A 16,431-nucleotide genomic window follows, 5' to 3' on the forward strand; every position below is an offset into this window, starting at 1 on the left:
TTTTGAGATCAGTGAAAAATTTTGTCTATTTACCCTATCCATGCCCCTCATGATTTTAAAAACCTCTAAGGTCACCCTTTGACATTCGAGGGAAAACAGCCCCAGCTTGTTCAGCCTCTCCCTATAGCTCAAACCCTCCAACCCTGGCAATATCTTTGTGAATCTTTCCTGAACCCTTTCAAGTCTCACAACATCCTTCCTGTAGGAGGGAGACCAGAATTGCACACAATATTCTAAAAGTGACCTCACTAATATCCTGTACAACTGCAACCTGACATCCCAACTCCTATACTCAAATGGTCTAATAAAGCAAAGCATAGTAAATGCCTTTTTCACTATCTTATCTACATGAAACCCCACTTTCAAAAGAACTATGAACCTGAACTCCAGGGTCTCTTTGTTCAGCAACACTTCCCAGGATCTTAGCATTAAGTGTGTGAGTGCTACCTGGATTTGCTTTTCCAAAATGCAGCATCTCACATTTATCTAAATGAGTCCATCTGCCATTCCTCAGTCTATTGGTCCATCTGATCAAGGTCCCATGTACTCTGCGGTAACCTCCTTCACTGTCTACTACACCTCCAATTTTGGTATAATCTGCAATTTTATTTACCATACTTCCTACGTTCACATCCAAATCATTTATAAAAATGGCAAAAAAGCACGAACCCAGCAGTGATCCTTGCGGCATACCACTGGTCACAGGCCTCCAATCTGAAAAGCAACCCGCACCACAACCCTCTATCTTCTACCTTTGAGTCAGTTCTGTATCCAAATGGCTAGTTTTCTCTGTATTCCATGTTATCTAACCTGACTAACCAGACTCCCATGAAGACCCTTGATGAACGCTTTACTGAAGTCCATATCGATCACACCCACCGCTCTGCCGTCATCAATCCCCTTTGTTACTTCTTCAAAAAAACTCAAGTAGTGAGACATGATATCCCACAGCTATGTTGATCCCTCAGGATTCCCTCCTACAACATGCCCCCTCACTGATGTCAGGCTCTATAGTTCCTGGCTTTTTCCTTACCACCTTAAATAGTGGCACACTAGCCAACCTCCACTCTTCTGTGGCTATCACAGGATGAGTTAACAATTTACATGATCGTCTACTCATTCAGTGTTATGTGGCAACATATTTAATTGGTATAGAGTACAGGGCACGACAATCAAGAAACTTTATTCAAACGGTTTCTCCTTTTTCATTAAATCAATGTCAAAAGTTTGTTGTACAACAGAATCCAAACAAATAAATCATATGTCATCCATTGTACTGCCTCTATTCAGCTGTTCCGATTAAACAAATTTAAATAACTTAAACAATTCAACCAATGTGACACTGACTCTTTATTGCATATTTGTGCCAATTTTACTATTTATTTCATGGGTTCACCAGGATAGGCTAGCCCTCTCCCCCATTCACACGCAGTAGAGTAATAGTTCAGAATGTAAAATAAGTGAGAAAGGAAGTGTTTGCATTTATATGACATGGTCACATCCAGTTTGTGCACAGCAAGGTCCCGTAATTATCAAAGTGCATTGTGCTTGGTTGAGTGAAGGACATTGATCAGGACATCTTCCTATTCTTCAATTACATTTCCTTAGGCAAATACTGGTTTAAAAATCTAAACTGACTAACGAGTCAGTAGTGAGTTGAACCATCAGACTAGATTAGGTTTCCAAATCTGTCCTCATGCTGAAATCCATGACCGGTTGAATTGAAAGTAATATTAGTACTAACTATATCCGAAATAGTCACTTATATACCTTACCGCACACAAACTAATGTGTATCTTTATTAGAACTAACCCAAGTATTAGCAAAAGACAACAACGAGGCATGAAATGTTTTTTATGAAACTTTTAATCCAGATTTTCCTTGACAATGAGACGTGCAACATTTAATCAGTTTTAACATTACATTTCAGTCAACATCCATAGTATAAATGTTAGATCTGGGGGGGATCAAAAATGCCCATCTTTAACATTTATGGATGTTAAAACTGAAACTGTCCGGTTGAATTCTAAAGTAAGGCCAATTGCTTTGAAGGTGGCTCTGGTGGTAACTTATATATATTATGCTCATCTCAGATGAGGACGTTGGCTCGTACGAGGGGCATAGCTGCAAATTGAGGTGATTGATTTAAGACAGGTGTCAGAGGCAGGTTCTTTACTCAAAGTGGTAAGGGCGTGGAATGCCCTGTCTGCCAATATAGTTAGCTCAGCCACACTAGGGGCATTTAACAGTCCTTAGATAAGCATATGGATGATGATGGGATAATGTAGGGGGATGGGTTTAGATTAGTTTACAGCTCGGTGCAACATTCTGGGACGAAGGGTCTGTTCTGCGCTGTTTTGTTTTACGGTTCCATGTTCTATCGGAAGTTACCTCAAGGAATATGGGATCAAAAGCAAGCACAGTGCAGCACAGAGGAATCCATTCACCCCATATATATGGATCATCATAGATGTATCAAGCATTCACTCATGTTACTACAGTAAACAACTTCCAAGGAAAGAAAAACATAGGAATGAGGAGGGAGTGTATAATCATCTCCTTCACAGAATGCCAAGTCTGGGCCACCATTATTCTGACAGCTACCATGTGATATTCCAGAATCAAATGCACAATACTCTCACATTCACGGAAGTAAACGTTTGAGATATCAGAAAGATGAGAGCACATATATGACATCCAAGTATCAAATTAATCAACATGACCTTGTGAATAAATCAGCAGGTCAGAGGAGGTAACAAAAAAAAAGAAAATGTCATAGGTATTCAGCTCGTCTGACAGCAGAGAAAGTGTTTCATGTCAATGGTCTTTTAACATGACTGGACAGAACTCAGTAGTTTCCCTTCTAGCAAGGCATCCCAAGTATAAAACATTAAGCTACCATTCTGACATTGATACTAGCAATCATGTGCTATAATGTTTCCTATCCATTGGGTGGTGCTGGTAGTTGGTGGGGGAGGAAGGGGGCCAAAGAAGAATTAAGGGAAAAATTAATATTGTAACTCAGGAAACTAATCAGGTCTGGAATCTGTTGCTTTCCGTAAGCAGATGGGGAAAATGTGTCCAGTCACATTAATATTGCATGTCTGAGTCAGCAACAATGTACAACATTAAGTTTTCAAATGATCTTATGCTCAAATCAATTTATATTTTTGTCAGTTACTATCACCAAGAAATTCCAGGTACAGCCAAGTTAGGAAGGCAATTTCTGTTCCTTCATTCTATTTCGTCAATGTACTCAGGCAATCTCAAAAGACCAACTCGACTGAGTATGTAATTTTTTTGGTTCCCACAGTCAGAGAGATTAATGACCAATTATAAATAAACATATGTACAAAAAAAGTTGTTCAAATCAGCAAAAGCTGATATACTGGGGCAGCAAGCAATTAGGAACCAAATGATATGTTGGGCCTTCACCGGCAGAGAGTTAGAACAGAGGAGTAAAGATTTTGCCGCAATTGAATAGAATGCTGGGTGAACCACAGCTGAGTGTTGTGCACAGTTTTGGTTCCCTTACACAAGGGAGGATATACTCACTAAAGAGAATATGCAGCGGAGATCCAGCAGACTAATTCCAAAGGAGTGTCTGTTTGCATGGGGAGGTTGCAGAAACTTTACTGAGCCTCTATTCTCTCATTTACAATAAAAGATTATTTTTCATGAGGGATGGGTTAGGACGTATGTAAAAGAAATGTTTTCTTATGGCTTGGAGTGGAGTGACAAACTAGGAGACAGAGTCTCATAATTAGCAGAGACACATTTATGTCTAAAATTACAGATATATCTTCACTCAAGAGATAACGAATCTTTGGAATTCTACGCCCCAGAGCGCTGAAGGGTAGTCAGTTAATTCTGTTCATAAAAAGACATGGATGGATTTCTAGACATCGAAGATATTTAGAGAAATTGCAGCAAAAGACATCGAGGCAGATGATCAGCCATAATCTAAAATGGCAAGGCAGGCACAAGAGGTTAAATGTTCTACTCCTTTTCCTGAAGCTTAGGTCTGGATTTTTCCCACCATTAAGTTCAAACAGTGGTCAAAGGCTCACCCTATATAGGAAACAATCACTCAGTGAGTTTTACTTGGATGCACTAATTAATACTCAGAAGTTGGGTCAAGGCTGGAGGATCAGAGGCTTTCTACCTTCAAAGATGCCTATACACGGAGGGGGGGAGCATCAAAACAGAGGTATACTATCTTAATACTTTCACATTTTGAAAGCCACTCTTGCAGCCAGCCACCTTGCAAAGGAAAATTTCTACCAGACAACCTGTGACTGCTGCTGCGATCAGGAAGAGGACAGAGGACAATGTGCTCCATGTAGGCTTAGACTCCTGATCTGCATACACAAGGCTGACTCCACACAGCCAAGCTGATTCCTACCACCTCTTGGAACTGACAGGCTGACTGGACATGAGTTGAAGAACAGTGACTGGGATTAGTTAACACAGCCCTATCATTCCCTCCCCTACAAGGCAGGATGGAGCCAGAGAGCAAGCACACAGGGCAGCACTGCTAACTTTAGCAACCGCCTGCTGCTGTTCTCAGCTGGGGCTCAAGGTCAGGCCCTGGATCTCAGAGTCAGTTGGTCAGAGAACAAATAATGGTACAAAATAATGGTCATCACATAAACAAGTGAAAACTAGCAATATTACTATCCATGTGAAATGTAGTTATTCCATTCTTCACATATTAATACATTTCCACTGGTTAGCACTTACATTGCTCAAATGGTTTCAAAATTAAAACCAGTTCTTAAGAGGTTTCAAATAAGATTCCTGCAGACAACTAAATCATGTTCCTTTTAGACATTCATCCCAGCAAACTGCCAGGAGAGTTCCAGAGAATAATCAGAAGGCGAAACTGCAATACTGGGTTAATGAAAACTCAAAAAAGCTTTCACAAATCCAATTGTTTATTTAGGAAAATACCTTGCCACCAAGTGTGGTTTTCAATACAAAACATTTTTTCATTTATTTTCATCAGTTGGCCACCAATCTGGAGCTGATGCCTTCAACGATACGTGAGCATCGCCCTTTGTTCGCAGGTGAAGTGGTTCATTTGCAAAGGCCAGTCGAACCATGGCTAAGCCAACATCACCGGTATAATTCCTGAGCCTTCCAGCTGATTTTCCAGATTCAGTCACAATCTGTGCCTTTTCAGGAACACTGCCAGGTGGTAAGGGGTTGTCCAGTTGTATTGGCATCAATCTTTTCCTAATCACACCTGTGTAGTGAGTCCGAGCTGTTAACTCTTGCCCAATGTAACAGCCTTTAGTGAAACTGATTCCATTCATATAAACTAGATTGGATTCCAGAGGTATTGCTTCTCCAGATGGAAGGTCCTTCACACCTTCAGCAATTCCTTAAAATAAAGAAAAGATGACCATCTATCCTTGATATATATAATTCATCTCAGTTGTTCATATACATTTAGAATAACTAATCATTTTATCATTTTCAGACATTAGCACCCAGTTGCCCAAAGTTCTCAATGAAGTAAAATTTAAAAAGAACGCATCCTGTGGACACCTTTAGAGGGTTGTCCAGCTCCTTGAAGGCACTTGAAACTTTCAAAGGCAAATAAAATGTTCATTCCTTCACAGGCCTAACTGGTTCAGCTGTTGACTGAATATGCCTGAAAATGGGACTAGGTTCCAAACAATATCAGCAGGCATGTCATGTTGGACCCAGAAACCTCGCGGCACAAAGGAGACATCAGGCACCAAATGAGTGAATGCCCGGGACTTTGCTGGGGGGATAGAGGCACAAGAAGCTTAATACAATGGATGGGGGTGAACAGTCTATGATATTAAAGAGTCAACTTGCTCAGCTGAGCTGCAGGAAATTGTATGTCTCAAGACTAGGGTGGGATGCTTCTGAATTACAGATAGGTTGTAAGAAATTTACATTATCATCGCCTATTTTCAGAGCCGTTTATGTGGCCATTCCCTTGCCATTCAGAGCCATTTGCATCATCATAATCTATTCAAAAGTCAGTTGGAACATTGCAATTGAAATTCTGACCGCAGCCTACATTTACTAAAAAAAATTCAATTCACACCAGATCTGGCCATTAAGGGATGATTTGCATTACATTGTTTCTAGAGATGATGTGGTCACTGCATTGTGTCTTGAGTGGTATGTGACTGTGAGGGGGTTGTCTTGTGGGCATTACTGACTGTGATGTAAAGAATTTGTATAAAGGAAGGACTGTTTCCTTTGTTCAGGGAGAGACCTCTCGACACGCTTCGCAAGCATGGCGAAGAGTGTTCAGGGTTTTTCCAAAGCTTGTATTGTACTGTGCTTAATAAAATTTTGATTGTTCACTGAAGTTGGCATGTTGCAGTTACATCAGGTGTGTAAGAATCTCAGGAAAAAGAATCTAACACGCCTAACTCACCATAAGTCAAGTACATGCCATCTGAACAGTGAACACAACCCACTCAATTGTCACAATTATCTCATTAAGCATAGAGGATATTTTTGTCTTCATAATCAGTGCAGCTTCCCAATGTCATGTATCAGGCTAACCCATCAATAACTGGCTAATCAAGGACTTAGCTGCTAGCTCCTCCGTAAGACATTCAGTTATAGACACGAGTATGGCAGAGGCCACTCTCCTGGAGCCAATTAGCCTTTTGCTGTAGATCCACCAAATTTAGTTCTAGATCTCACAGGTGGCCAGGCAAGTCCTTCATGATCATCATAACTTAGTACCACAGCAGAAATGCAGCAAGTTGCAAATATATAGATACTTCATCATACATGTGATGAATCAAAGAAAGAATGTTACCCATGACTGGGAATCTAGAATGAAGGGAACACAGTTTCAGAATAAAGGGCAGACCATTTAGAACTGAGATGAGGAATTTCTTCGGAGGGTGGTAAATCTTTGGAATTCTTTGCCCCAGAGCAAAGAATTATGAAAGCTCAGTCATTGAGTACATTAAAGTCAAAAATCAACAGATTTCTAGACACTAATCACATCAAGGAAAATGGTGTTGAGCAGAAAATCTATTCTAAATCACAGGCTTAATGGGCTAAATGGCCTACTCCTAATATGCCAGTTCATCTCTGAATCAGGAAGAATGTTACTGGATATTAGAGGGAGATGGGCTGCAAAAAAATTTACACAATAACAGACAAAATTAAATTTTCAGTACAGGTGAAAATTTGGATAATTTAGGGCTTTGAACAACCCACCCAGAGTGAAAAGCGTAGGTAATCATCTGAAATGTTACATTCCTCTCAGCCAATATTCTGGTCATGCTATGTGAACAGTTCTTAATTACAAAAGGTTATTTTATGAAAAATGCTTAGAAAATCGCAAGGTTTGTGAAGGTTTGTAGCTCAAGTTGAGGTTTAGGGTGTAGGTTTGCTCGCTGAGCTGTAGGTTTGATATCCAGACATTTCATTACCTGGCTAGGTAACATCATCAGTGGTGACCTCCAAGTGAAGCAAAGCTGTTGTCTCCTGCTTTCTATTTATATCTTTCTCCTGGATGGGGTTCCTAGGCTTTGTGGTGATATCATTTCCTGTTCGTTTTCTGAGGGGTTGATAGATGGCATCTAGATCTATGTGCTTGTTTATGGCATTGTGGTTGGAGTGCCAGGCCTCTAGGAATTCTCTGGCATGTCTTTGCTTAGCCTGTCCCAGGATAGATGTGTTGTCCCAGTCGAAATGGTGTTTTTTTTCATCCGTGTGTAGGGCTATGAGGGAGAGGGGGTTGTGTCTTTTTGTGGCTAGCTGGTGTTCATGTATCCTGGTGGCTAACTTTCTTCCTGTTTGTCCTACGTAGTGTTTGTGGCAGTCGTTGCATGGAATTTTATAGATGACGTTGGTTTTGTCCATGGGTTGTACTGGGTCTTTTAAGTTTGTTAGTTTTTGTTTGAAAGTGTTGGAGGGTTTGTGTGCTACTAGGATTCCAAGGGGTCTCAGTAGTCTGGCTGTCATTCCTGGGACAGGCTAAGCAAAGACATGCCAGAGAATTCCTAAAGGCCTGGCACTCCAACCACAACGCCATAAACAAGCACATAGATCTAGATGCCATCTATCAACCCCTCAGAAAACCAACAGGAAATGACATCAGCACAAACCCCAGGAACCCCATCCAGGAGAAAGATATAAATAGAAAGCAGGAGACAACAGCTTCGCTTCACTTGGAGGTCACCACTGATGATGTTACCTAGCCAGGTAATGAAACGTCTGGATATCAAACCTACAGCTCAGCGAGCAAACCTACACCCTAAATGCTTAGAAAATGTTAATTTGCTTATTTGCAAATACTCAGCAAAAGGTGAAATTGTATCAAGGAGCACATTGCTTCAATTGTGTTCCTCACTGCAGTGAAAATAAAAGTCACAGCCTTCAAAAAAAAACAAAAATATTTTTAAAAAAATACTTCTCATGGCAACCCCTCTGTGATACCAAACATTGTTGAGTTTTATGCCAGTTTCAGTTTGCAAGCTATAAACATTCCTTACCTATTTGATACCGATATCTATGGTAGTCCTGGATATCTCCTAGATGACTTCCTGGGACAACGGCCAAAGGATCGTCGACTTTGCTCAATACTAATCGCCATCCCATGGCATCAGTCCTAGGATCGCGGGTGCACACCACCACTTTCTTTGCATTTACTTCTAAAGCACTGCCAGCTTTGGCTGACGGTTCCAATGAGAGCACTGTCCACAGGGAAAGCTCGGGACAAGGGGATATCTCCACTTTCCTTCGAATTTTATAAACTTTAAAATGCTTCTGAATAGCATCAAGTAATGTGGCATCACATTCCAGGAGAATGGATGGCTCTTCATTTTGGCTTTTGTGTAACCTGGCATTTGAAAGAGATAACAATAACCACCATGAAAGAACTAACGCTCAAACTTTACCAACAACTCATGGACTAGAATAATCCATTGCGCCAACACAACCAATTGTTTACCAAACTTCAAAAGACATTTAAAGATATTTTAAAATGGATCTTAAACAAGATTTTAACTCTCAAATAGGCAAAACAATTTGATTTTAAACAGGACAATAGGGCAAGATGAATGGGGTTGGAGGGGAGCAGAAATAACAGCACAGGATGAATTACAGTGCTATGTATTTCACTGACAATATTTCAGACTTATTGGCAAGGGCCCACATAGCAGCAGTCGCCATAACTTTAATTTGAGCATGTATTTTGGTATAGATGGCACATTTTACAAACTACAATCAAGATTATTGTTTGTTTGTGCATAAAGAATGAAAGAGCAGTGTATTATTTAAATAGAGGAGAATGACTGGAATTCTGAGGTGAAGACAGGTCTAGATTTTCAAGTGCATGAGTTAAAAAAATTAGTTTACAGCTCCAATACATAATCAAGGTGGTTAATGGAATGCTACCCTCTATTACAAGAATAATTAAATATAAAAGTACGGTTACATTTAATTAAACAGGGCATTAGTGAGACTAAAATTTGAATATTGTGTGCAGCTGTGATCTCCTTTAAGGAAGGACGTAAATACACTGAAGATGGTTCAGAGAAGATTTATTAGATTGACACCTGAAATGAGTGAATTCTGTTGAGGACAGATTAGACAAATTGGCCTTGTTTCCACTGAGCATAGATGTGTGAAGGATCTTGTGGTGCAGTGCTAACATCCCTCCACCTGGACCGGGAGGACCAAGTTTAAATCCCACCTGCTCCAGAGGTCATACCTCTGTGTAATACCTCTGAACAGGTTGATTAGAAAATAGATTTTAAAAATAGAACAGTGAAGGAAAATTTCATTGAAGTGTACAAAATCTTGAAAAAAAATCTCAACAACATGCACGCGGGAAAAATGTTCTCTCTTGTGAGTCAGTCCAGAACAAGGGGGAACCATTTTAATATTAGGGTCACTCTTTTAGGAAAAAGGTGAAGACAACATTTCTGTCAGAGGGCTGTGTGAAATCTCTGCCTCAGAAGAGGTGTGTGTGTGTGTGTGTGTGTGTGTGTGTGTGTGTGTGTGTGGCGGGGAGGGGGGTCATTAAATATTATAAAGACGGAAATTGATAGATTTTGGATAAGCAAGGGAAATCATAGGTTGAGGGTAGACGGGACAGTAAAAGTCAAAACAAACAGATCGGCACTGAATAGTGAAGCAAGTTTGAGGGGCCAAGTGGTCTACTTCTGCTCCTATTTTGTATGTTTGTATGACCTAACTTTAGCAAACAATCTTATCATTATATTGGTAAGCCATGTCACAAAATTCATTGCTGAATAAACCAAGTCAAATGGCCATTCTTGTCTGATGAGGTAAAAACAATGCCTGCAGATGCTGGAAACTAGATTCCAGAATAGAGTGGTGCTGGAAAAGCACAGCAGTTCAGGCAGCATCCGGGGAGCAGAAAAACCGACATTTCGGGCAAAAGCCCTTCATCAGGAATACAGGCAGAGTGCCTGAAGGGTGGAGAGATAAATGAGAGGAGGGTGGGGGTGGGGAGAAAGTAGCATGGAGTACAATAGGTGAGTGGGGGAGGGGATGAAGGTGATAGGTCAGAGAGGAGGGTGGAGTGAATAGGTGGAAAAGAAGATAGGCAGGTAGGACAAGTCATGGGGACAGTGCTGAGCTGGAAGTTTGGAACTAGGGTGAGGTGGGGGAAGGGGAAATGAGGAAACTTGATGCCGTGAGGTTGAAGTGTTCCGAGGCAGAAGATGAGGCATTCTTCCTCCAGGAGTTGGGTGGTGAGGGAGTGGCGGTGAAGGAAGCCCAAGACCTCCATGACCTCGGTAGAGTGGGAGGGGGAGTTGAAATGTTGGGCCATAGGGTGGTGTGGTTGATTGGTACGGGTGTCCCGGAGATGTTCCTTAAAGCACTCTGCTACGAGGCATCCCGTCTCCCCAATGTAGAGGAGACCGCATCGGGAGCAACAGATACAATAAATGATATTGGTGGATGTGCAGGTCAAACTTTGATGGATGTGGAAGGCTCCTTTAGGGCCTTGGATGAAAGCGAGGGAGGAGGTGTGGGCGCAGGTTTTGCAATTCCTGCGGTGGCAGGGAGAGGTGCCAGGATGGGAGGGTAGGTTGTAAGGGGGTGTGGACCTGACCAGGTAGTCACAGAGGGAGTGATCTTTTCAGAAGGCGGAAAGGGGTGAGGAGGGAAATATATCCCTGGTGGTGGGGTCCATTTGGAGGTGATGGAAATGTCGGCAGATGATTTGGTTAATGCGAAGGTTGGTACCGTGGAAGATGAGCACCGGGGGGTTTCTGTCCTTGATACAGTTGGAGGGGTAGGGTCTGAGGGCAGAGGTGCGGGATGTGGACGAGATGCGTTGGAGGGCAGCTTTAACCACAATGGAAGGGAAATTGCGGTCTCTAAAGAAGGAGGCCATCTGGTGTGTTCTGTGGTGGAACTGGTCCTCCTGGGAGCAGATACGGCGGAGGCGGAGGAATTGGGAATACGGGATAGCATTTTTGCAAGAGGTAGGGTGGGAAGCGGTGTAATCCAGGTTGCTATGGGAGCCAAAGGGGTAGCAATGGGCACCCGTATGGGCCCCAGCTATGCCTGTCTCTTTGTTGGATACGTAGAACAGTCGATCTTCCGTAATTACACCGGCACCACTCCCCACCTCTTCCTCTGCTACATTGATGACTGCATTGGCGCCACCTCGTGCTCCCGCGAGGAGGTTGAGCAGTTCATCAACTTCACCAACACATTCCATCCTGACCTTAAATTTACCTGGACTATTCTCTGGCACCTCTCTCCTCTTCCTGGACCTCTCCATCTCCATTAATGATGATCGACTTAACATTACATTTTTTTTTACAAGCCCACCAACTCCCACAGTTACCTGGATTACACCTCTTCCCACCCTACCTCCTACAAAAATGCCATCCCGTATTCCCAATTCCCCCACCTCCACCATATCTGCTTCCAGGAGGACCAGTTCCACCACAGAACACACCAGATGGCCTCTTTCTTTAGAGACCGCAATTTCCCTTCCATTGTGGTTAAAGATGCCCTCCAATGCATCTCATCCACATACCCACACCTCCACACTCAGACCCAACCCCTCCAACCAAAAAAGGGCAGAACCCCCCTGGTGCTCACCTACCAACCTTCACATAAACCAAATCATCCGACGACATTTCCGTCACCTCCAAACAGACCCACCACCAGGATATATTTCCCTCTCCACCTTCCGCAAAGACCGTTTCCTCTGTGACTACCTGGTCAGGTACACGCCCCCCAACAACCCACCCTCCCGTTCTGGCATCTTCCCCTGTCATTGCAGGAATTGCAAAACCTGCACCCACACCTCCTCCCTCACCTCCATCCAAGGCCCTAAGAGAACCTTCCACATCCAAAATTTTACCTGCACATCCACTAATATCATTTATTGTATCCGTTGCTCCCGATGCGGTCTCCTCTACATTGGGGAGACTGGACGCCTCGTAGCAGTGTGCTTTAGGGAACATCTCCGGGACACCCGCACCAATCAACCCCCACCGGCCCGCGGCCCAACATTTCAACTCCCCCTTCCACTCTGCCGAGTACATGGAGGTCCTGGGCCTCCTTCACCGCCACTCTCTCACCACCAGACGCTTGGAGGAAGAATGCCTCATCTTCCGCCTCGGAACATTTCAACCCCAAGGCATCAATGTGGACTTCACCTGTTTCCTCATTTCCCCTTCCCCCACCTCACCCCAGTTCCAAACTTCCAGCTCAGCACTGTCCCTATGACTTGTCCTACCTGCCTATCTTCTTTTCCACCTATCCATTCCACCCTCCTCTCTGACCTATCACCTTCATCCCACCCCCATCCATCCACCCACTGTACTCTTTGCTACTTTACCCCACCCTCCTCCCTGACCTTCATCCACACCCCCACTCACCTATTGTCCTGTATGCTACTTTATCCCCACCTCCACCCTCCTGTCATTTATCTCTCCACCTTTCAGGCACTCTGCCTGTATTCCTGATGAAGGGCTTTTGCCCTAAATGTCGTTTTTTCTGCTCCTCGGATGCTGCCTGAACTGCTGGTGCTTTTCCAGCACCACTCCATTCCGGATCCTTGTCTGATGCAAAAGTCCACTCATGGCCTGCAGTACTAACCTGCTGCATTAATAAGCAGCGCAGTGTAAGCTGGAATTGTAATGACATAACTGACAAGGAAATCATTTGGCCCATCATGCTAGTGATTGCATTTGGGTATAGATGGGAGAAAGTGAGGACCGCAGATGCTGGAGACCAGAGTTGAAAAATATGGTGCTGGAAAAATACAGCAGGCCAGGCAGCATCGAGGTCTGAGGTAGGGCTTATGCCAGAAATGTCGATTCTCCTGCTCCTTGGATGCTGCCTGGCCTGTGTTTTTCCAGCACCACATTCTTCAACTTTGTGTATAGATATCAAAGTAAAACCACCTCTTGTCCTTAACTCTGTAATTAGTTTCCCCCTCAATATTATACAAACCAATTTTCTTTTGAATGTTAGTCTTGCATCTGCTTCCACAACCCCTTTTGACACCATATGTCAGATCATCATAATTTCTCACACTGCTTTTGTTGGTTCTGTTTCAACTGGAAGCTACCTTGAATCTGTAATGATTAGATTAGATTCTTTACAGTGTGGAAACAGGCCCTTCAGCCCAACTAGTCCACACCGACCCTCCGAAGGGTAACCCATCCAGATCCATTTCCCTCGGACCAAAGCACCTAACACCATGAGCAATTTAACATGGACAATTCACCTGACCTGCACACCTTTGGTGCTGTGGGAGTAAACCGGAGCACTTGGAGGGAACCCACACAGACACAGGGAGAATGTGCAAACTTCACACAGACAGTCGCCAAAGACTGGAATCGAACCTAGCGCTGTGAGGCAGCCGTGCTAACCACTGAGCCACTGTGCTGCCTCTGCTCCAGTTACTGACCCTGGTGCCATTGAAAATATAAAAATGTTTTCTTAATTTGCCCTGCTGAGGTGTAATCAGTAATTTAAGAAAAGAAATCAAAGGGTTCCTATACACAATCTCACATCTTATAGTTTTGATCAAAAATTGCAGCTACTACTAGTAAATAATCTCAAAGGTATACAACGCAGTGATAAGACACTCAGACAGCCAACCCAACAGCTGACATCTGTTGAAGGGTTATGTGCCAGCTAAGTATCTGATTAATGCAGATGTCATGGAGAAATCACCATTTTCTATGGATTTTAATTACTGTGTGACAAGTTTTTACAAGAATTTTACACTACAATCCCCACTACCTACACATGCTTTTAATTAACCCGTTCAGACATGACAAATGTCCAGAGCTATTGGAACTTGAACCCAAGTTTCGTGTCCCAGAGGTTGGGATACTACAACAGACATGACATCTCACCCCACACCCCCACCCCCACATCCCATCACCCCACCCCCACACCCCCAAACCCCACACCCACACCCCCAACCCCACCCCCACACCCCCAAACCCCACACCCCCAAACCACCCCCACTCCACCCCATCTCACCCCACACCCCATAACCCCACCCCACCCCACCCACCCAAACCCCACACCCACTCCACCCCACACCACCCCCATTCAATGCTGATGGAGAGAGGAATCAATGAGCTTTTCAGATGCTGACTTATTTGACTTACCTGTACAGAATCACATCAAACAATGTCCTCCCCTGCAAGTTAAGGAGATGACAGTAGATTGCCTCCCGGCGCCCGCTCACCACGTCCTCGACGTCGTTGGTGATGAGACCCTGCAGGAAGGGGCCGGTGTCCCGGCCCTGGAGCCGCAGCAGCTGCCGGTGACTCAGGCCATAGCAGCGATACGAGCCTCCAGCCTCAGTGCTGACACTCCGGACACACCTCCCAATTAAGGAAGGCCTTCGACCGACCGCCTGTAACTGCAGTAAAATCCCCAACGATCGGCAACAGCGGAACAGCGACATACCAACGGCCTCAACGCTCACTGCACTGACCGTTCAGAGCCGAGCTCCCCACCGGCATCTTCACAACACAGCGGCGCAATAACTCCCAGGACATTGCCCTCTACAGGGCTGGCTGAGTGTCTGTTACCTCCCAGGACATTGCCCTCTACAGGGCTGGCTGAGTGTCTGTTACCTCCCAGGACATTGCCCTCTACAGGGCTGGCTGAGTGTCTGTTACCTCCCAGGACATTGCCCTCTACAGGGCTGGCTGAGTGTCTGTTACCTCCCAGGACATTGCCCTCTGCAGGGCTGGCTGAGTGTCTGTTACCTCCCAGGACATTGCCCTCTGCAGGGCTAGCTGAGCGAGTGTCTGTTACCTCCCAGACGTTGCCCTCTACAGGGCTGGCTGAGCCAGTGTCTTTTACCTCCCAGGACATTGCCCTCTGCAGGGCTGGCTGAGCCACTGTCTTTTACCTCCCAGGACATTGCCCTCTACAGGGCTGGCTGAACAAGTGTCTGTTACCTCCCAGACATTGCCCTCTGCAGGGCTGGCTGAGTGTCTGTTACCTCCCAGGACATTGCCCTCTGCAGGGCTAGCTGAGCGAGTGTCTGTTACCTCCCAGGATATTGCCCTCTGCAGGGCTGGCTGAGTAAGTGTCTGTTACCTCCTAGGATATTGCCCTCTGCAGGGCTGGCTGAGCAACTGTTACCTCCCAGGACATTGCCCTCCACAGGGCTGGCTGAGCGACTGTCTGTTAACTCCCAGGACATTGCCTTCTGCAGGGCTGGCTGAGCAAGTGTGTCACCTCCTAGGACATTGCCCTCTGCAGGCGAGTATCCGTCACTTCCCAGGTCATCGCCTTCTGCACGGGACCCTGGGTGAGTGTCTATGACCTCCCCAGCCATCGTCGTCTACAGGAGACACTGAATATGTCAGTGACATCCCCGAATATTGCCCTCTGCTGGGAAGCTTGAGTATGTCTGTCACCCTCCCGGATATCGCCCTCTGCTGGGGAAGGCTGTGTGATTGTCCCTCACCTCCGCGAATATCGCCCTCTGTTGGGTGAAATGATTTGGAGATGCCGACGGTGGACTGCGGTGTACAAAGTCAAAAATCACACAACACCAGGTTATAGTCCAACAGTTTAATTGGAAACACTCGCTTTTGGAGTGCTGCTCCATCAGGTGGTTGACAACCTTCCAATTAAACCTGTTGGACTATCACCTGATGTTGTGTGATTTTTAACTCTGCTGGGGGAGGCTGAATGAGTGGAACATGGCCAGGGACTTGGAAACATAGGGAATAGGAGTCGTCATTCGCAGATCAACCAACACTGTCCCCACTTACTGTGCACAGTGTTTATCACCTGATTTTAAGGAACAATGTAAATGCATAGGAGCAATTCAGAGAAGTTTTAGGAGTTGCAAAGAATTATTTGGACTAAAGGGGTCAGAGTGTATGGGGAGAAAGTGTGGACAAGGTACTAAATTGGTGATCAGCTGTGATC

General features: G+C 44.5%; 1 protein-coding gene across 1 annotated transcript; it reads right to left on the reverse strand.

Moving 5' to 3' along the window:
* Positions 1 to 1,888: 1,888 nt before the first annotated feature.
* Positions 1,889 to 15,010, reverse strand: iba57 (iron-sulfur cluster assembly factor IBA57). Its single transcript, XM_060825645.1, has 3 exons — positions 14,643 to 15,010; positions 8,508 to 8,854; positions 1,889 to 5,386 (listed from the first exon to the last, which is right to left on the reverse strand). The coding sequence occupies exons 1-3, from the start codon at positions 14,942 to 14,944 to the stop codon at positions 4,992 to 4,994; spliced, it is 1,044 nt and encodes a 347-aa protein (XP_060681628.1). The 5' UTR covers positions 14,945 to 15,010; the 3' UTR covers positions 1,889 to 4,991.
* Positions 15,011 to 16,431: the final 1,421 nt, after the last annotated feature.

The sequence above is a fragment of the Hemiscyllium ocellatum genome, chromosome 5 (assembly GCF_020745735.1).
Source record: "Hemiscyllium ocellatum isolate sHemOce1 chromosome 5, sHemOce1.pat.X.cur, whole genome shotgun sequence".
Taxonomy (NCBI): domain Eukaryota; kingdom Metazoa; phylum Chordata; class Chondrichthyes; order Orectolobiformes; family Hemiscylliidae; genus Hemiscyllium; species Hemiscyllium ocellatum.